General features: G+C 39.4%; 1 protein-coding gene across 2 annotated transcripts in view; it reads left to right on the forward strand.

The window, feature by feature from the left end:
* LRMDA (leucine rich melanocyte differentiation associated) overlaps nt 1-22,905 on the forward strand; it is a 981,216-nt gene that overhangs the window by 674,684 nt on the left and 283,627 nt on the right. Inside the window, exon 6 of one of the 2 annotated variants that reach the window (XM_045025046.1) lies at nt 16,595-16,713. The exons of the other annotated variant lie outside the window; for it this stretch is intronic. Coding sequence (XP_044880981.1) covers nt 16,595-16,660 — 66 coding nt within the window. The 3' untranslated portion in view covers nt 16,661-16,713. Of the gene's footprint in view, nt 1-16,594; nt 16,714-22,905 lie in introns of those variants that run through there. 2 annotated transcript variants of the gene reach the window in all.

Raw genomic sequence — 22,905 nt, forward strand, 5'->3', positions numbered from 1 at the left:
CCACACACACAGAAATAGGGGAAAGAGTGGAGAAAGTTCCATTATGACTTTATAAGGGTGCGTAACATTGAGTCTGAAAATTGTGGACCAACATTCTATTTTTAAGTGCTTTTATTAATAAAATATTGTATTTACATCATCTTCCTATCTGGTAAATTAGTTAAGTATGGCATTGGCCACTATTGGAGACTAGACAATGGAATAGATGGACTTTTGTTCTCTATCAACATGGCAGTTCTTATGTTCTTATATATTCAGTGTGTGGTAGCACACCATATCCTGTTGTAGTACTTCTCCGCTCCTTCAGGCAGCAGATTTGTACTAAGGGAAAGTGGGTCAGACAGTTTGGTAAAAGCTACTTTCTTTGGTAAAAGCAAGGGATTTCCCTCACTTCTTACAAAGAGAAAAGCGAAAGAAACTCCTACACAAGCAGGTAATTATTTTGTCTTCATTAGGCCACAGCTTTATAATGTCCTAGTTGAGAAAACTGAAGAGAATTGTTTTTGTCATCTTTATTACAAAGTTTCTCACTGGGTAAACGATGATAATGTGTGTGGGAGGGGGAGGTGGGTGTTCAGTAGCTAGGGGTTTTTTTTGGTGGGAAGGATAGCTTACAATGTAACCTACTTTAAATTTAGAACCTATCACAAATTATTTTCTTTCCTTTTTTTAATTCTGAAAAGGGTCTGTCTATAATGTAGCCATTTTAAATCAAGGACAAGGCCTGTCAAGCTAGTTCTGCTGAGCCATTTGTGTTAGTGCCTCATCTGCTTTGTTTGACATCTCTAAACAACTCTTTAAAAATGTCGATTTTGGCATGCTCCACAAAGGAGAACTGAAGGGTGTTGTTTAAGTTATTTGGGGCTTCTCTGTTTTTCTTTCTGTCACACAAAAATGTGCATTTTTTTCATCTCCAACAAATGTGTGTTTTAGCCTCAAATGACCCTGGCATCTTAACATGTCAGAGTGTTAATAAAGCATTGAGGCTGTCATAATGTGGGGTTAAATAAAGTCTTCATGAGCTGTCTATTAAGCTGATTTTTTGTTTGTCACTTTCTGTAGTTGCTTTATGGATGCAGCTTGTCTTGGTTTGTGGGCAGCCAAGCAAACGGGCTTTGTCTTTGTTCACTGCTCTGTTTAATTCTCCCCCTCATTCATTAATCATCCCTTTGACTATTTATACCAGTGGCAAGTATAGCTAACACACTTAACGTTTTCTTTTGTCTAGGTGGCACCCTTTGTGGGGACCAGAGGAAGGCTAATTATTAACTGTAAAGTGACATTAAAGTCTTAGATAAGCATACAAATGCTGCATCCAGTGTAATGCTTTAAAAAAAACAACCCAAAACTTTCAAGTGCTTGGGGCCAAGTGAATTTCTGTTGGTCTATGTAGTTATGAGTTCACTGTAGCAGTGCCAGCACCCAAATAATTAATGAAGGAGATCTATTAAAACTCACTGAGCCTGCCAAAATCAAGTTTTCCAGTTTCACCTCTGGACAGCTTAACTGGATAGTCTACGCCTTATCATTTGGAAGCAGGAATGCCAGCTCATGTGATCTAGTCAAAAAGTCTCCTCCTCTCCTTAAAGGTTCTCATGATTCTATATACACAGATCTGGGGAAATTTTTGCCCAAGTATTTTTTCCTTAGTTTTATAAACTGAAGCCTGAATCTTTGTCTTAATTTATTTCTGTACTAATAAAGGATATTTGACATATAGATAGGTTGCCACCTTGTACCCAACAAAGACCTGTGAATTCTCATTCCCATGGGATCACAATACTATCTTCACTGGAACCTCGCTTGTATTATGTAGTACTCCTGAAATTGTCTGGCCCAAGTAGTTTGTGTACTGTAGTCATTTACCAACTAGTAAACAGTATCAGTTATTTGCCTGTATGAAACAAGTTTGTAGTATCAATCTACTGGATCAGGTGTCCATATCAGGGTTCTCAAACCTTTTCATAGCATGGATCAGATTTTAATCTCGAGATCGACTGACTCTCAGAGGGCTGGAGATTTTCCTGTGACAGTTACTGTAATTACACCCATGAAAGACTAAAAAGTAGAAAATACTCAATCTATATTTAGCTTTCTGTTAACACAGATGGAAGTAATGACCATCATGACTTAGTTTGCAAGTTTTTTGGGACAGGGTCCATCATTTGGTTAATTTTTTTTTACCATGCTGTCTGTCTGTCTGAATAACTTGTTTTTTCCTGTTTTATACTTAGATTGTAAGCTCTTTGAGGCAGGGATCATCTTTTTGTTTGTACAGCACTTAACATGTGGGGGTCCTGATTGTGACTCAGGCATCTATGGGCTACCATAATACAAATAGAAAGTAATAATATAACCTGCAACCTCAGGTTGCAAAATGCTCATAATACTGTGTAGATTGTAGCATTAACCACTGGAGCCAGGGAATACTGGCTCCTGTCAAGTGATAGAAGCATTAACTTTTAGTAACCCTGAGCCATGATGAGTGGCTGAAGTTCAGGTTCCAACCAGGACTCTGTTGTGACAAATGTATTACATGGACCACCAATGGTTCTCAGATCAGAGTCTGAGAATCTCTGCATTGCGGTTGACACCTTATTGGTTAGTATGAGCAGAGTTTCTAGTAACTGGACATAAAACCGTTCCATGAAATGGTCTTCCATATCAAGCTGAAGGCACATTGTCAGGGAAGCATAGAGAAACTTACACTCTCCCACCCCAAAGTTTCCCCTTCCTGTAGATAAATACAGGAAGTTAGTGTCTATGAAAACTACCAGCTTGACAACACTGAAGTTGTAGATGAAACTGCAGTAGCGTTGCCAGTTAAATATATCTACAGTGCAACTTGCCTATGGTTAAGTTGGGTAAAGTGCCACCCCATTGACATCAAAGTAGGTTGATAGTCCTGACTTCTTTCTGCACTGTGCTGTTAGCAAGGTGTAGTTCAGATTATACAGAAACCCCACTTTGGCAGCTTGTGGGGTACATATAGTTACACGCAGCAGCAAAAGTCTCTGGCAGGGGAGAAGCAATGGAGGGTAGGTCTACACCATAATTAGACACCCGCCAGCCTGTGCCAGCTGACTTGGGTTCACAAGCTCAGGCTAAGACACTGTTTAATTATGATATAGACATTGTAGGGTCCTAGAGCCTAGACTCCAGCCTGCACCTGAACGTCTACACTGCAATTAAGTATCCCCTTAGCCTGAGCCCTGGAATCCCGAATCATCTGGTACGGGCTAGCCATAGGTGTCTAATTGCAGTATAGTAATACCTGGAGAGAGGCTCTGGCAGCTCACCATCTATGCTGATATTTATATCCGTGCTAGCTGGGTTTGCAGTACCTGTTCTCTATATGCCACTGAATGAAGCTGTACACATGCCTTAGTGAAGTTCTGATGGGGGGAAAATGTAAGAGTTAATATATAGCCACCGGTGATATATAATTTAGGCATTGTATTAGAAGTTGTTCTATATGCTCCTTTTAATTCCTTTTGTGCTTGTTACATCTACATAGCTTTCTCTTCAAAAAATAAACCTGTATAATGTGACCCTTTTATCTGCTGAAGTGATTAATTCTGTACCTCATGATATCACTACTCCCATCAGGACATTCATTGGGTACTGCTTCATTCCTCTGTAGTGTAAGTCTCAAAAACTAAACTCACTACAGTTTTAATTTTTCCAGAGTAAATTTCCAATAATTAAGTCTTAATATTTTGCAATCTTAGAGCACTGGGATACTGGGTACCCATTTTTAATATCAGGTACCTGAAGATCAGAGTTATTGTTCAAGGAAAGCTTTCCTGTGCAAAGAATCCTGCAGACTTCCCTATGCAATGAATCTTGCAGACTTCAAGTAGGTAAATCTCCTTCTTCAAGGGCTTGTCTGAGTGGGAAATTAGTGCGCAGCAAGCTAGGTTGTGAATTTACAGCATGCTGGCTGCGCCACACTAGCTCTCCTTGTGGATTTATTGCACACTAAAAGTGCTTTTGTGTGCTTCAGCCTAGAGCACCCAAGGGTACTTTTAGTGTGCAGGAAGAGTGTCATCTAGGGAGTTAGCGCAGAGTCGCTAGCACATTGTAAATTCACACCATAGCTTTCAGCACACTGACTTCCCTGTGTAGACAAGTTCCAAGAAGGGATGGCTGGTTCAGAAGACCTCAGTAGTACTACCCAGTGTTGTTAAGTGCAGATGGCTGGAATGTTGTTGCCAAAACTATTCAGACTGCCCAATGCTTCTGTCCTTGAAGCCCCAAATGTTAGTACTACTAATAGCAGATTAGACAGCGTGCTCATTCAGCAGACCTCGATGTTACTCATAAAGAAAGACCACAGTCTCGGAGTGGTGACAAAAGCGCTTGGCCACGTTTATTGTCAACGAAGCATGGTACTAGCTCCCTGGCTCCAAGTCTGCAGTTACACTAACACATGTATACTCATTACAATGAACTCAGCTCAGTCAATGGGGAGACTTTCCTCTGCCCTCAAGTAGGGCTGGCTCCAGTGTTTTTGCCACCCCAAGGGGCAAAAAAAAGCTGCCATCGGCAGCACTTCAACAGCAGCTCTACCACCGCCACTTCATTGTTTCTTTGGCAGCAATTCGGCAGCAGGTCCTTCCTTCTGAGACAGACTGAGGGACCCGCCGCCGAATTACCGCCGAAGAGCTGGACGTGCCGCCCCTTTCCATTGGCCGCCCCAAGCACCTGCTTGCTCGCTGGTGCCTGGAGCCGGCCCTGCCCCCAAACTGCAGAAGGGTGAAGTACATTGACATTTATAGACTGAGACGAAACAAGTGAGATAAACAACCTACGTAGCACCTTGCGTGTTCAATGACATCTGTTTGTTATCTCTCCTTGTTCCTAATATCTTGGACAAAACATCCCAATTCATTATTTTGTCAAACCATCATATCTTGAACTAGATTGGGATGTATCTGTGCTAGCTGGAATATTTCGGTAAATATCTAGTGCCTAGTACACTAGCAACATCTCTGCCAAGTTCATGTAAACATCAGTTTTAATACATGGCCTAATTTTGGTTCACAGCCATTGGTTCAGGCCTCAGATCTTACACCAGGCCCAGAGCTCCAGGCTCGATCTCTCTGCTAAATACAGCACTGGGGACTGCAATATTGAGTATAAATCTGGCAGTCCAATAAACATATATATATATATATATTTAAAATTCTTAGTCTTTTGATGTTTTAATATAAAAATTAGTTTATATTAGTCTTTTGATGTTTTAATATAAAAACCCTAACCCTAACCCTAACTCTCTGAGAATAGGAGGTAACTACACCTCTACCCTGATAGAATATGACCTGATATAACACAAATTCGGACATAATACGGTAAAGCAGCAGGGAGCCCCGGGCCCTTTAAAGCGCCACCCGAACCCCGCTGCTTTACCGCGTTATATCCAAATTCGTGTGGATCCCCGGGCCCTTTAAATCCCCGCCGGTGCTCAGGCAACCAGGCTTGGGTGGTGATTTAAAGGGCCAGAGGCAGTGAGATTTTTTGGCTCCCAAGGACCGTGTTATATCAGGACAGAGGTGTACCATTAATTCATCTAGCCTAAGAATAATATAAAAATACACTATATTAGAATACAGTGTGCCCAGGCAACATATTGTAAGATCATATAAACTTCATGATAACTTTAGTCTCCTGCAAGAGTTGATAGCTTGAACAAAAAAAAAAAAACCTTTTGAAATAAAGCTACAACAAAATTCACCCTCGCATGGGTCACTAGAAATAGGACAAGACAGGTGTTCATTTGTAAACAATCTTTCCTTAATGGGAATATACAGTTTGCTAACAGCTAGAGGGGTCTTGTGAAATGCTGCAGGGATTTTGGGCACCAGAATGATGCTGAGACTTGCAAGGAGTGTGGGGGGAGTCAATCACAGAGGTGATGTAGTTAGATGGATAAGCTGCAATGATCTAATAGATAAATGACCATATAGACCCTTATTGTGGGATAATGATGTGAAACTGTGTTTGCATGTTGTTCTGTGCTACTGACATCTCTGCTTGGCTTTTAGGTAGAGGGAAAAAACGAGTACCCAGAAATATATCAGTTATTAACATCTGTTATTTCAATGTACTAAACAGCCACTGATCCTTTGATTTCTTACAGCACCCTTATTTTGTCAGCAGTGACTATCTCATCAGCATCACCATGCACTATTGGCATTTCTGTAAACTGAGTAGCTACCAAAAATTGGTTATATCACATTGTGTACTCTGTAATGTGTTGAATAAATTTTAAAATATTGCAGTCATTCTAATGTGCACAAAAGTCACCTCACACAAACTACTTCTGATGGTTAGATTGTTTATGAAGGGTTTTTAAACAAGAAACAATTAAACGATTTACAGGATGTCAGTGGATGCACTTTGACATCTTCTGGCTTAATCCAGAGAGTCAGCTCTTGTGACCTAAAGATGACAAATGTAATCAACTTTGTGTTGCAGTTCTCCCACCCTAAAAAGTGTGAGGCAATGCTTTTAATTAGCCAAAGAGGAACCAGATTGCAACTTGTGTATACACACACACACACACACAGTAGAGCTACAGGGACCTTTAGGCAGTGAGGTTGACTTTTGTTTTCCCCTAAAATTTCTTTTCTTACCAGACTTAAAAGGTAATGTGGTCTAGTGGCTAGGAACTGTACTGAGAGTTAGGAGAGCTATACTTCTAGTCACATAGTTCTAGTCTCTGTTTTCCACCCTATCCTTTGTTTTATCTGTTTGGCATGTAAGTTTTCAAGGGCAGGGATTTGTACACCACCTAACACAAAGGGGCCTTGTTCTCAATAGAAATGACAATAAAAATCACAATATGTAGATTCAGCAACTATATTCTGGGAAGTCTTTGAACGAGCAAATAGTCAGTGAATAAGAGTTTTTGCTTTTTGTTTTTAAACCAAAGAAATAATTATCACTGGACTAAGGAACTACAGTAGATGACTTATGATCTACAGATAAAGAATATCCAAATAACTATTTTCTTCTATGATACTTTGTCAACCTCAGTACAGGTAAAATAAACATGTAGCCAAATTCAATTCATGCTGAACAGAGCAGAAGAAAAAATGTTTTGGGCCAGATTCTCAGCTGGTATTAGTAAAAGTCGCAGTGGAAGTATGCTGATTTTCACCATCTGAGGATCTGTTCTGTTATGAATATAGGGATGAGTACAGGAGAAGGGGGACAAAACATAGCAAGCCATTGTCTGGAAGAATTAAAACAGAAGAGACCCAGCATAAGTAATCTGCCTCTCCTGATCAGATATTGCATGTGGATAAACTGAAATGTGTGCAAGAAAGCAAATTGACCACACAGGATATGAACACAGGCAAGAGTCAAGGATAAGTTACCTAGAAACGTTTAGGAAGTACCATGCTACATTGTCTTCTATTATTACAAAAATTGTCTCCATGTTTTTTCAGAATGTCCCAGCATATGAGTGTGGCTCTGAGCACCACTATACTCTTTATAAACAGAAAGACAAATGGGAGTTTTGCCTCATCTCCTTTTTTAAATATAACATATATAATCATAACCAGAATATTAGCAAAATATATAAATGTTATATTGAAAATATAGGTGGGTTTTATAAAAGTCAGATTGGCTACCGATAACATGAGAAATATTAGTCACCCAATTCACCAGTCTCCCTTATTAGACATGCCTGTAGTTACCTTTCAGTTTGATCCAGATAAAGCATATGAAAGGGTTGAATGAGTTTCTTCCAAAATTTCTTCAGTGAATCCAAGTGAATACTGTATGGCCTATTTCATTTCAGTATTAAAAAAATTATTTTTTCACCAGGGTCTCAGTTTGGTAAAGCGATGTATCAGCACTGTCCCTCTCCCTTTTTATAATCTGTTTCTCAAACCACTTGCAGTGCACATTCATAATCTAAGTAATGAAGGGGTATAATTAAGAAAGAGTATAACATGAGCATTTATGAAGATAATGTTCTCCTTGTCCTCAGAAACTTTCTTTTCCATCCTATCATGGTTCATGCAAATTGAGAACAACTAACACAAGATAGATATTTCTAATACCAAGAAACTACTCTCCCTGTTCCCCTCCTCCCAGTCAATTTATACTTTCCCTTTCAGATTGGCAGAGAGATGAGCCACTTATTTATAAAAATAGTCTAAGATCTCTTGTATATTATCACTGATTTTGATTAGATTGTATGGACCTAGGTAGATGGTTACATTTCTAAACAGAACTGCAGAAAAAGAAAAAATATCTTTCCATTAATTATTTACATGTTGGCTGTGCTCCCTCTGAAAATCTCAGCTGTTTCACAAATAAAGTAATTTCCCAAATTGTATGTGGGGTTGGGTGGGGGTGGGGTTGAGGGAAGAAACAATCTCCTATTTCTCTCTCTAACTTACGTATTTTTATATTTCCAGTCATGGCAGCATATAGATCCTGATTATCAAAAAATACCCCCAAAAAAACCTTGGACATCCAGAGATACATAATGAGTTTACTAGCTCTATGAAATAGTATGTTACACTTGTTTCTTTACAAATTGCTTCACCACAGATAAATCTGAATACATTTCTGATGGGCTCAGCACTGAATCTAGTCTAGAGTATGGGCCAACTATTTCATTATGCCACACCACCTATCCATCATAAATTGGCTGGTTTCTTCTAAGACATTAGTATAGAATGTGTCTTTACAAGACTAGTGGCCTTACAGATAATTTCAGTAAGAACTTTCTTCAGTCATATATGAAAGCTCTGAATTTTGTAACAGTTTAACTACATTAGCTTTTTTATTCCCTTTCTTGTCATATTTTTAAGGTTTAGTCACAGATATTTAATATTTAATGGCTTGTTTCCCCAAGATCAATAGATCAGTTGAATACACGACATTGTTAGTTGTGATGATTATGTTCATTTTTTGAGATTGTTAAATTATTTTTTTCTTAGTTTGGTATTTTGTATTGTTTTATATATTTTATTGTACGTCTCCTGTGTAAAAACTTGTATGGGCTACTAATGTTGTATAACTAAATAATTGACAGTCTGGAGGTTGCCTTGAACTTTTCCAAAACTTTGTGTTTTGTTTTTGTTTTGTTTTGTTTTTGTTTTGTGTTTTTTAAAGCAATACAGCATAGGTCTTGTTTGTTAGGTGCCATTTTAGGTATTGCTTAGTTATTTTCGATGTAAATATATATTTTATATAAATAATAGCTTAGAGATATTGAAAGCAGTCTGCTTTCCTGAGGGCTGTTGTAAGGATTTTAAAATGTGCAATTGGAGATCTTTGTGCCCTAAAACAAGCTTTAGAAACTGCTGAGAAAGACGAGGTTAATAATTCCAATTTTTATGATGTAGTCTTGAAAAATTGTTGAGATAAGAGAAAAGACTAAAAAATAAATGAAAGATAGGTGCGATAATGGAGAAAACAGGGAGATTCAAGAAACTTCTCAAATGTTTGGCTGCAGAAAGTAGTAAAGTTTGTGTTGGGAGATAAATTGGAGAAACATAAAAGGGAAGAGATATCTTGTCTGTCTCGTGTATTTCTCTTTAAATAAACAAACAATATACAGAAATAAGAGAGCTCATTTTTTGACCTCCGTTTCTGTTCTGGAATCATGTGGTTCTTACTGATTCCAGTTCTTTATGAGAAGGGAGAGCCCCAAGCACTGACTATATATTTTGGGGTTTCCTTTCCTTTTGGGTTTTTTCCCCCCATGAGTCTATTTTCAAAACATGTCTGAATGTATTTTAAAGGAAATAATGCAAGAATGAATTCCTGCTTCTGAATTGATGCCCATGTATAACAGGCTGCAGGCCAAGTTCCTTAATTTGGAAAGAAGTCCTTTGGAGAAATTTCTGATGTCTTTAGTGCCTGCCCCTGCCCTACATAGCATGCAATGTAGGAGAGACATGAGCCATTCCATGCTTCCATGTCACAGAAAGGGAGGAGCTGGGCAGAATCATTTTGTATGCGTTTAGGAGTGGAAGGACAAGATGGTCCATAGCTCAGAGCCCTTGAAAGCTGCCTGGAGGGATTTGCAGCCCACACAAGGGCATGATAGCAGGGATATATAACTTCTGCATATGCATGAGCTACTGGACATATTCTGCTTCCGCAAGGCAAAATGCCTCCCATGCTCCTTTGTGGGTGGGGCAGTTCTGCATTGCTCCTTACTATGTGACTTGTGCCTGTATGGCACAAAGGGATCCCTCTGCGTTTACTCAATTCAGCTGTTGCTGAAGTCACTGGGAGTAAGACTGGGTAAACACTGAGTAAGGAAATAGGACTTATCCCCATATGAAAAAAAAATTCAAAGAAATGGGAAATCATCAAGGGCCACATTAAAAAAAAATTCTGCTCAGAGTAAAATTGCTGCCCTCTTTAAAAAGAATAAAAGGGAAGTAACTACGTTTATATTCCTTCTTTACTTCTTTATTCATTTGTTACCTGTGGTTAACTCTAGAGAACAATGATTCATTCCTGCCAGTTGTATATGGATGTTCTTGAGCTTAATTTAATGTCTTAAATGTTGGAAAGATTAAATCCAGCCAGTATTGCATGAGTATCCTTGAACTTCATTGTCTGTATTCAATCTTGCAAATGTTCTGTGTTGTTGAATAATAATCTTTCTTTCCAAGGCTCAAAGAGGTGTAATCGAAAAAGAATTTATGGAAATAACTTACCTATATGCAAGCTGGAATAAACTAGGCACCTTTGTTCCATGTTGTTCTTTAGTTTGTTGCTTATTGTTCCTTCTTTAACTCAGTTTGCAGTCAATGGTTAGCAAAAATTCATGAGTAAGATGGGAGTAGTTGGGGGGAGGGGTAAGCATTGGAGAGCTGTATTAAGTGGTTAAAAGCCCCAATGTAAGCAACAATGATGCTGTTATTTGCACCTAAATGGCAGGTACATCAATGTCTCCTTGTAACAGTATCAGAGAGAGACAGTTGTGGCTTTGTTCTCAGTCTGGCCCTCTTGGGGGTTGGCTGCTTGTTGATGGATATTATCATTTTAATGTCAGTAAATAATGTGATGTCAGATAAGCGATCTGTTTCCTTTCAGTGGTGTAGAGCTCATTTATCTTTTAGGAGCACTCGTAAATTGAGAAATCTGAGCAGGAACAAGGGTTTCCAACTGTGCAAGACTGAAAATATTGTATTAATCCTATTTAACGTTGGTTCCAGCCAGATTGATTTAATTTTACTATAAAATTCTACTAAATCAGTGGATCTGCATTTAAGCCAAAGGATTACTGAGTTTATAGACATTTTGGGGAGGGGGAAGGAAGGATATGACTATTTTTAAAGTTGAAGACAATCCCTGTTGTAAATGGGGTGGGGAAACTGCTGTAATTAGTCTGTTAGCCAAATTAAGCAGGTATGTTATTCTTGGTTACTTCTAAGAATATGGTGTTGTTAATGCAATTACAGTTGTGTAATTCTATAATGTATTTATTTCTGCATATTTGAATGGTCAGTAAGGTGCAGTCAGAAACTAGGAAAAAAAGTAATATACTGTTATTACAAGAAAAATCTGCATAATTGACTTCAGTGAAACTGCTTACATGCTTAAGTGCTTTGTTGGGGCCTTAGATAACACAAGATCAAGGGAAAGAGTTTGAAAACTTACCCTCAAATATACATTTTAAGGTTAAAGTAAACAGGGATTTCAATGAAATATCATGATTAAGCCCTGCCCTATAGTTTTATTAAATCTGATCTGATTCTTCCACTCAGAGTAAATTATTTTTGAAGTATTGAAATGTTAGATCTAGATTTGTTGAACTGTATATCATTCCCTGCATATAATTTGTGATGAATTCATGAGGAGAATCGGCATTGTTTTGAGGCTCAACACAACATTTATAGGGACAATTTGAAGTAATGTACCAAGTACGTACTCTGTTACTAAGACTTGCATACTTGAAGTTGACAGAGAGTGAACAGAAATTACTTTACTTACTTTCTAGAGTAATATTGGTGGTTATGTGCTTTTCTGCTAACAATATGTTAACTTTATAACAAGCAGTCCTGTAAGGGTGATTTTGCATTCTTGCATATGTTGCAGAATCAGATGTTAGAACAACAGACTAACCTTTTCTCTACCTAAGTGATTGTGGTCTAAAATGTCTGTTTTCCATAAGAAGTTTAATTCTTTTTTTAATTAGATGTAAATACAAGTAAAATACACATGCATATACATGCATGTATAAATATAGAGGGAGAGAACCATGTAAAAAAGAGTAAATATACAGATGTGGGTTTTATACATAAGTATTATATGCTGTTAAATACACAGCTAATTTCTGCAGTATTTTTATATCCTGTTTCTAAATATGAAATATTTTGGTACAGTACTTGCAAATTAAAAAAATAATCAGCAATGACTTGCAATGCAAGCATTCGTCATTCATCACTATAATGTCCAGGTTCCTCACAAATAGGATAATAAATTTATCATTACAAATATTATCTTCATTTTACAGATGGGGAACTGAGGCACATACATTTACAATCTGACAGAGCAGCCAAAATTTCATTAGAAATCAATGAGAGCTGCGATTGCTCAGCACTTATGAAAATCAGGCTCTAAGGATATGTCTTGACCGGGGTGGGCAAACTTTTTGGCATGAGGGCCACATTGCAGTTGTGAAACAACATGGAGGGCCGGGTAGGGAAGGCTGTGCCTCCCCAAACAGTCTGACCCCTGACCCCTATCCTCCCCCTCCCACTTCCCGCCCCCTGACTGCCCCCCATCCAACCCCCCCCTTGTCTCCTGACTGCCCCCTCCCGGGACTCCCTGCCCCTAACTGCCCCCCCAGGACTCCGCCCCCTACCCAACTCTCCCATCCCCTGACTGCCCTGACCCCTATCCACACCTCTGCCCCCTGACAGGCTCCCCGGGACTCCCATGCCTATCCAACCCCCCCTTTTCCCCATCACCTGACCGCCTGCCCCATCCAACTGGTCCCTGTCCCTTGACTTCCCCCCGGGACTCTCTGCCTCTTATCCAAATCCCGCTCCCCGCCCCCTTGCTATGCTACTCAGAGCAGTATGTCCGGTGGCTTTGCCACCCGCCCAGAGCCAGCCATGCCACCGCGCTGCCTGGCAGGAGCGGCGGGCCAGAGTGCTGGTGGCACAGCGAGCTGAGGCTGTGGGGGAGGGAGCAGAGGAGGGGAGGGGCCAGGGCTAGCCTCCCTGGCTGGGAGCTCCAGGGCCGGATGGTCCCACAGGCTGGATGTGGCCCGCAGGCTGTAGTTTGCCCACCTCTGGTCTAGACTGTAATTAAACAGCCGCAGAGGGCTTGTGTCAGTTGACTCAGTCTGTAAATTTGCAGTGTAGGCATTTGGGCCTGGGGTCTCAGACCCTCCCCCTCATGAAGCTGAAGCCCAAACATCTACACCTCGGTTTTACAGCTCCTCAGCCCAAGCCCCACAAACCCAAGTCAGCTGACATGGGCCAGCCACAGGGGTTTAGTTGCAGTGTAGACATATCCTAAGTGAGCTGTCTGAGGGCACAAAGGTAGAACTAGAAGTAGAACCCAAATGTCCTGAATCCCAGTCAAATGCCTTAACTACAAGACCATCATTCTTCTTGGGTGGCTGGGGAAGAATCCTCTTATATGGATATGCATGAGGAGTATTAATTAATTAATTGAATCTGGTACAGCCAAAAAACAAGAAAAGAAATCACAAGATGTAACCATCTCACTTCTATATAATACCCTTGGTTCAGAAGGGTCCCAAATACTTTAACAGCATATATGGATGTAAAGTTTAAAAAAGAGTTGAATAGAGTTAAAGTGACTTATTTCTCCTGTTGTCATGAACTACATCTTTCTCTCCTGGTCCTTTCTTAAGATGTGAATACACGTCATAAGAACAGCCATAGTGAATCAGACCAATAGTCCATCTAGCCCAGTATCCTGTCTCTGACAGTGCCCAGTGCCCGATCCTTCAGAGGGAATGAACAGAACAGGGCAATTTTGAGTGATTCATCTGCAGCTGTTCAACTTTTGACAGTTGGTGATTTAGGGACACCCGGAACATGGGATTGCATCCCTGGCTGACCATCTTGGGTAAAAGCCATTGATGGACCTACCCTCCAGGAACTTATCTAGTTCTTTTTTGGACCCAGTTACACTTGGGCTCCTTAAACTGTGTTTGTAAAAGATAGGGCAATTTCCTGCAATAGCCTGGACAAACCTTATTGAACAGGTGTTGTTGCCCTGAATTGTGACATGTTTGAAAAGGTGAAAAATTAAAAATGGTTTGGGTTTACTAATATCAACATCTTAATATACAGAACTCATGGGAATTGAATAACTTTACAAAATTTTAAAAGTTAAAGTAAAAAGCATTTTGAATGCCATTGGCCTTGAGATCAAGTGACCAACTGTTTGTGTTTCTTTCACAATAGTGGATGACATCATGAGTCCTTATTAGTAACTTTTAAATCTACCGATACATTCAGCTTATGATTCGGGATCTACAGGTTTAGGGGTTTTTGGTTAAAATAAATAAAATTAAAAAAATGTTCATCTTGGAGAGAGATTTTAGCTGAATTCAGAGCTCACTTAGCAGGTGCCTCCATTTCTATTTATTTTGGAGAAATGCTTTGCTCTAAAGGTTGCAATATTGCATATCCATGTGAATAATCTAATCATTTCATCCAAAATTGTAATCATTTTATCAAAACTTAATAGTAATATTTTGAATGGACATAGCACTTTACATCAGAATCTCTCCACATGCTTTACAGGGGTAGCATAGGCAGGCTCTGTAGTGTCCCAGGCTGGTCGAGTGTGGCATGGCTCACATTCCCTGCCTCAGTTTCCCTCCCTGAGGTTGGTCTCTTCAGCTTTCCAAACACCAGACTGTGCTCGATATGTTGTTTAGCCCTCTGGCCAAGTCACAACAAACATAGCCCCCAACAGCCCAAATTAAAAAGTCTCAAACAACAAAGGCTCTTTTGCCCTTTGGGGGGCTTCTTTTCAGCCCACCCCCTGAGCCCTATTCCCAACCCCTTTCTGGGCTACCTTTGAGAGTCTCTTCATGCTTTGGGCTAGAGCACTAGCCTCTCCACTGCTTCCCCTGGTAGGATACAGGTGTCCTGTCCTGATATCTATTCCCTTGCACTATATGAGGCTATGACTACTCCCTTAAGCCCTTAATATGTAATACATATTTAACACATTAAATTCTGACCTAGAATTATAAATTCAATATATGCAGCCTGAATTACATTTAATTTCTTTTTTAAAGATCTAGCCTGCCCTTCTTGACTACAGAAATGTCTACTTGTGAGTACCTATATTTTTGCAGTACTGACTTCTGTTTTCTAAAGGCTTTGCCAAGAACTGATAACAAATAATTTGTTTAGATTTTATAAGGCATTCCATAGATCTATGACAGATTTTATCTTGCACATGAATGAGATCTCCTGCTTTGTCACAAATGGATGAGAAAAACTAAAATTTCTGAAGTGCTGCGTAGCTGTCATTAATAATAGCACATTTAGACCCTGATCCTGCAAATACTTATGTTCATGTTTAACTTTTTGCACGGTTAGTCTCATTAAAGTAGGTGAGCCTACTCACATGTATAAATGTGGGCCTTATGTGTGTATAGATACTAACTTTGAATCTGTAGGAATCTAAAGCACTTTTATAAAAACCACATATGGATGTAGTCATACATTGTTGTCAGTCAGCCTTCACTGAAAGTCACCTCTGTGGTTAAAAAAAAGGAGGCGCTGAACAATAAAGTATCCAGGATAGTCTCCTTTTGAAAATGTACTCCTTGTGTAAAACTTCTTTTCCCAACGAGTTGAATGTCTCCATCACCAGCAAGACAACAGTGTTAAAAACATCCTTAGTTGTAAAACTGCATGGAGGTTGTACTACAAAGGGGAATACATTACTCTGGCATTATAAATATCAGCTTTTCCAGCATTATGCCTAATCACTAGTCTTCACACTTAAGTAGAGAAGGAGAAAACCCTTCACTATATTATACCAATTGCAAGAGCTGACACAGATCGGAAATCTTGGAGTCAAGGAATGACCCTTGATTATTCAGTGCCAAAATTATTACGAGAAATATTATTCTGTAGTAGCCAACAGGCGTCGCCTGGTGTCTGTCTTCATGAAACCCCAAAGGACACATCTTTAAGAGAGAACGCTATTAGCTAGTACAGACTGAACATCTTCATCAGCAGTGTGAATGGAGGACTAGGCTGTAATTGAGACGCATGTGGCGCTGTCAGCAGGTGATGGCAGACAGACACACCTGAATGACAGTGTGACAGGGAGCAGAGACAGGGGGCCCCATCTAGCCACTCTTACTGCCAGAGTGATGAGCACACTGGAACACAGTCTGCGAATTATCAGCAGGCCAGGATGAGATGAGGCTTAGGGAGAGCTGCCAGACAGTTTGCAATGTGCTACAAATTTCTTTCAGCAGTTACTATTTTGCTATGCATAGCCCCTTGCTATTAAGCAGACAGATCAGCTCATATCCTGTGGACGGATGATAGATATGTCATATCTCTTAAAAATTGTTTGTCTTCCACAGGTGTATGGGTTTCCTTCTAAAGCAGACAGAGCACATGACACTTTTCAACACTCTTTTCGATACTGATTTGGCATTCAGGGTCTATCAAAGGAGAAATCTTTCACATGCAATTATGACGGAAAAGAAAGGTGGTGAAGTGTTGTGTACGAAGAATGGAAAGAGATCAAAGGGCTCTAATGAAAACTGATTACAATAAAAGAGCTATTTCAACCCTGAGAATTGTACAAGACTGCTTGGGGCATGACAACGTGCGCGCACGCACACACACACACAAAAGGTTGCAGATAAAATCGCAGACATGACCTCAAATAGAGTAATAAACTGGGAATACTGGATGTAGCCATTCAGCTGGATTTCATATATAGTACGGACTAGTATTAAGACAATAAAGTAACTCTAGAAACAATGCCCTAAAATGGGAGAACCTGATCTGATTCTTTAAGGCCTCCATCAACATAGTTAGAGCATTTAATCTATAGCATAAAGCTTTGGTTATGTACATTTATATGATAGGATGAGTGTTTGAATCCTCCTATTTTTTTATTAATATCCAAGGAATCATGCAACAATTGTGCAGATCATTCAAGTTTAAATATTAGCAAGGTAGTAGTTATTGAGTACTTAGTTTCCATAGAAGTGAATACAATTAATCAAAAAAAGCAGATAAGTGTCCTGTGGCACCTTGTAGACTAACAGACATATTGGAGCATGAGCTTTCGTGGGTGAATACCCACTTTGTCGGATGACATGCATCCGACGAAGTGAGTATTCACCCATGAAAGCTCATGCTCCAATATGTCTGTTAGTGCCTTATTTTTATTAAAAAAGAGAGAGAATCTATAATTGGAGTAATTCTTCCATGCAAGACTGAGACATCTGTTTGTTTCAGTGCATGCTGTTTGAATCTTTTGCTTGGCTTAGAATAAGCAAAACTTCTCTATATCACAAGCCTAGGCAGCCCTCTGTAGAGGGAACCTCTGCCAGAGAAAACTTAAGTCCCTAGATGCTCTCTTCTAATAGAAATACTGTATGTAAATTAAAGCTATTTCTCTTCATTCCTGTTGTTCAGCTGATATTTTTGTTCCTCGTTTTTAAGGAACATTGTTAAACATTTTGTAATCTTCCCCCGCCCCCCAATTTCATGGTTTTGATCAAAGTTAGGTCATGTGGTCAAGGAATGGGCCATGTGACTTAGGTGACCAGTCACACAAAATAAACACTAAAGAGCACTTGCTATGGATATTGATATATTTTGATATTGAGACCATGGGAAGCTAAAGCCAAGCAATATGGAAGAGATCTGTCTGCTGGGATAGGCAGAAAAAGCTGCGTGTCAGGAAGTCATGCCATTACACAGGAAGCTAAGCATGGAAAAATGTGTTCACTATCCACCTCTCCCATTCAACAATGTTCTGTCATGGTGCTTTCTCCCAGAAAACCCAGTTTGGGCTATACAGCCAGGGTTACAGCAGCTTCCCTTGGAATCCTCAGTGCGGGGTAGGGAGAACAATTCCCATGCAGCTTGTGGGACATGTATTTAAATAATCTGGTTGTGGGAAAGGAGTGTTTAGGTAGTTTTGGCTGTTGAGGGTCATCTTTAGCTTGCCAGTAACTCACTACTTCTCTCTGGCTGAATTAATAGACCTCTTCAGGAGAGGGAGTCTGCGCCTTGCACAAAGCACCATTTGGTGGGGAAGATTAGGTACCATACCTGGATTCATTTGCAGCCTGTCCTCTCTCCCTTGCATGGGCACTGAGTACTGCTGGGTAGGGGAAGAGACTAGTTCACCTTCTTTCCCAGCTTATTCTCCAAGACCAGCTGATCTGAGGGTTTGAGAGAATGCGTGGATGAAAGGAGGTAAAATAAATCTTTCCCACCATATAATGTGTATTCATTTGCCTAAACCCTCCTTTCTTCATTTTGAAGGGGTTAAGCATTAACATCTTTATGTCACTACAGCTGGCACTACATAGTTGCAATCAAAGATTAAGCTGAACACTTCAGAATCAGGAGCAGCCATCTCAGCTGCAGAGCCAGGAATCTGTGTGCCCTCAGTCACGGAGGCTGCCTAACTATTGGATTAGGACATTTAAGACTTTATGCTTATGTATGTTTGGCTGAGCTTGCAGTACTATTTAGGCACGCTTTCTCAAATTTAGATACAGAAAGTATACACAACTGGATGCTGGGCTGGCTTTTAATACAGAACACTTTTAACACACAGCATTAGATCCAATGACCCCTCCTTTAAAGATAGTTATGTAAAATAACTGGCATTGTAACAATAATTTGTGCTTGCTGAGAGAAAAGGGTACAGCAACTAGCATTATCTTAATTTTTTCTGCCCTTTCCCAAAAGTAGTGTTAATATTTCAAATGGAACATAATTCGGTTAATTAGAGATTTTTGATGCAGATTGTCAGAAAGTGGAGCTGGCTACAGATTTCAACAAGTTGACCCTGTAAAGATTAACTAACTGCACTCTGACCTAAGCTTCTGGGAGAAATTTCAAAGGCAAAAGGCATTATTATTTGCATCTGAATGGCACTGTCTTTATTCAATAACCTGAATCTGCCAAATGCAGATGGGACCCATTTCAAGCTGGAATAAGTTAGACCAGATTTACTACAGAGATTGTATGAAGTAAACAAACATTGTAAAATACGGATACAAAAGCAGACTTTTATGTGTGTGTGCTGTGTTCTATGTTTTTCCATTTAAACTGGATAAAGTTATATCTTCCTGACATTAAGTCAAATATTGTTAGATCTGAAACCATTTGTGTATATATATTTGCCTGCTTTAACCTTGTAAATGAATCTGTTTCCTTTTTCTATTCGGTACATCTGTATAGTTTATTATAGTTTATTTGGTTTGAGATACAGAGTGCAATTGATTTGGGATAAGTGACTGGGAGCAACCTGAATATTGTTGTGATTCTTGGTGTAAGGGACCATCTATCACAAAGGTAAGCTCACCTGGGTGGCAAGATATAGTGGAGTACACAAGGGGACTGTCTGTGACTCCATGTTTAGGGTGTTATAGTGCCTGAGGAGTTTACACTTGGTAATTGGTTGTTGAACTCTAAGTATGGAACTCACAGCCAGTTTGGGGTGTGTGCCCTGCTTCTTTAGTCTGCCCTGTTGTTGGGACTCATGTTCTTGAGTCACTGCAGGCAGCTTGACAATAAGCCTTTGGGTTAAAAACTGAATGTTCCTCTAATGACCAAAATAAAAACATTGATTCATTGGTTGGACTGTTTGTCCAAATGAGAGAAGTGAAAATGATTGGCCCCTCCTGAATAGCCCTAGTATTTAATGGTAGGATGAAAAATAGTAACTTGTTCATGGAAATCTCTGTATAAATTTCATACTCTGTACCAAGCTTTTCAAAGGTAGGGAATATTTTAAAATCTAAGAGATTCTTCAGTTATGTTCAGTTGTCAAACACATCTCACCTTTCTATGGCAAGTAAAATGTGATCATAACGTGATTTAATTAGATGAATTTTATTTACTGTATATCTCATTTATAAATGGATTCAGAATACTTAAGCAATCAGACAGTAATGTGACAGTTTAGAAGTGGTGGGCTGCATCCCGAGCTGTGGCAGAGGACAGCATAGTGTAGCTCTTGGTGAGACACCTTTTTGCTCCCCTAATCTTGGGCCAGCTGTGCCCTGGGGTGATTCACCTGCATAATTTAGAGCAGCTAAATATGCTTTAAATTACACTTGCTCTCAGTGACCCTGAGGGGTCATGTGCCAGTCTGAAAACAGGGGCACAGGGAAGCCCTGGCCACATTCCCTTTTCCACAGTCACATCCTACTGGGAGTGGGGAAAATGTAGGAGCAACTATACTGTACTACCAGAATATTCCCCTGCTCTGGGTTAGCCTCCTATGGTCAGTGACACTAGCTTTAGAGCTGTGTCGCAATGGCAGAGTGGTACAAAGAGGCCCCAACACAGGGAACATCCTCTGAGATGTATTATTCTGTTCAATTTTTGGCAAACACTCCATGTAGCACTATCCTTGGGGTTCCATCATAGTCTCCTGATCTCACGTTCATAACTTTCTTAAAAAATAACTTCTTTAGCTAAAAATGTCTAAGGAAATCCTTTTATCCAGTTTTTAGTTATACCAGGGTAAAATATGTATGTGTCCTCTGCTGAAAGATTGTCAGGGTTTTTTCTCCTCTGTATGGGTAACACAAAAATCACTGATCTTCACAAGCTGAAATGTTCCAGGTAGCTGTCTTCAAGACGACTAGTGCCTATGCTGGTTTTTAAGGCATTATAACCAAAGGAGAAATGATATTTGCACAGGCACAGCATAAAATTTCCACTAAGCTTAACTCTAAGCTGCTACTGAACTAACTGTTCATCTACACAAATACATAATATTGATGTTAACGCTGTATTATTTTGCCGTTGCCTTCTGTAGTTCCACAGTTATGTACATTTTTTATATGTAAGTGTATGCCATCAGTTCTAGTACTGTTGGTGTGTTCAACCTATATAAAATAACAAGAGAAACATGGGCCTTGAGAGCCTGTGAAGACTATGACCATAGGATTCTTGACTTGTCAGAGGACCTTCAGATCAGTCTACTACTCTCGGGGGAAGCACCACCCAGACTGCTGCTGATGGCTCTTGGCTTGCCAAAAGCTCCTTGCCGGAGAGATGCTTGTAGATGAGCCAGCTCCTCTGTTGAACAACCAGTGAACTGCTGGGACAGAGCACTAGTGCAAAGGACAGCCTAGTCTATGGTCTGAGATCAGGGGAATTCGGCATGCTCTAATCCTGGCTTTGATACCAGCTCCCATTGTAACTTATTCAAGTCACCGAGGTCCAAATGTTCAAATGTCCACTCATTTTGGTTGCTGTTTTGATACATAAGAGTTGATTTTTTTCCAAGTTGCTCAGCATCTGCTGCTTCTGTTAATTTCAAGGAGTTGTGTGTATTCAGTATCTCTGACAACCAAGCCCAGAGATATCTCAAGTTGGATCCCCAAGAACTGAGGCACCAAAAATTAGTGAGCACATGAAAACATTGGCCTTATCTCCAGTGGCTTATTTTTCCAAAATGTTTATTTCACAAGACTGTTGCAAGTGTTAATGTTTGTAAAGTGCTATGTGAAGTGCTAAAATTCACCAGAATGCACATATAGTCTTTAATGGCTGGGTGCCCACTGTATTTGGACAATTATCTCTCATAACTTGACAACTATATGCTAAGCTCCTGACCTCCACTTCTCTACCAGGAGATACTGGAGGTGAGGCACTGGAAGATTTCCCCATTCACAAACACATGCTTTTTATAGAAAATTAATTTGTGTGACTGCAGCACAAAGAATAATTTTGTAACCCTCTCCAAAATCTTCTAGTCAGCCCTGTGCCTAATAGTGTGATCATAACTAATAGGAGCTTGTTAACACTTCTTGGGAGGAGGCTAAATCTGGTTTTGTGAAACTAACCAAAACATGCTTAGGCCAGCTGTCTGGTTCTGTTAGAACATACCGTAGAACTTCACTATTCAGTACTGTCCAAAATCATACACTGTGTAACCTATATATAGAAAACTTGATGGTTTCATAAAGAAAAAAATATGAAGAGAAAATATTAAAACTCTAATTTTGTTCACTGAGAACTGGACTATAGTAGCTCAAGGTAAAATTAGCTCCTAAATGTACAATGTAGGCAAGGTATGAGATCCTTAATTTTCATATTTCTAAAATCATGCACCTAAATGTACACTAATGTAGAAATGTGTGTACATATATGTATGTGTGCGTAAAGTATTTAAATATAACTGCAAGTTTCCTTCTTTCTCTCCTCTCCCCGCCCAATATGTGGAATATTGGGATATTTTTATACTCACACCATCAATACATGTGTATGTATGTGTATATATAGAGAGTCATCTCTATTCTGATTCACGTATGTATGGATCTCAAAGATGATTTATAAAATTCTAGTAAGTCAGTTGGGTTTCTAATTAATGTTCTAAGCACATAATACACTGAAAATATATTTTTTAGGATTCTACAATAAAGTAAGGTTTACTGCTGTTTGGCTGCTGGGAATATGAATATATGTACAATCCAATAATGCCAAGGGCTCCTGTAAAATATGACTTATTATTAAAATTGGCTTTATTGCCAACCTTAGCAAAACATTGTTTAATCTGATACTCTGTATTGTTTTTATTAACACAATGTACATTTGTTAAATATAACTACAGATAATGCAATATTTATTAAACAGATCTCTTGAATATTACTATAAGATGCAAGTATTGTTTCATTTGCAC

This window comes from Mauremys mutica, chromosome 7, assembly GCF_020497125.1.
Source record: "Mauremys mutica isolate MM-2020 ecotype Southern chromosome 7, ASM2049712v1, whole genome shotgun sequence".
Taxonomy (NCBI): Eukaryota; Metazoa; Chordata; order Testudines; family Geoemydidae; genus Mauremys; species Mauremys mutica.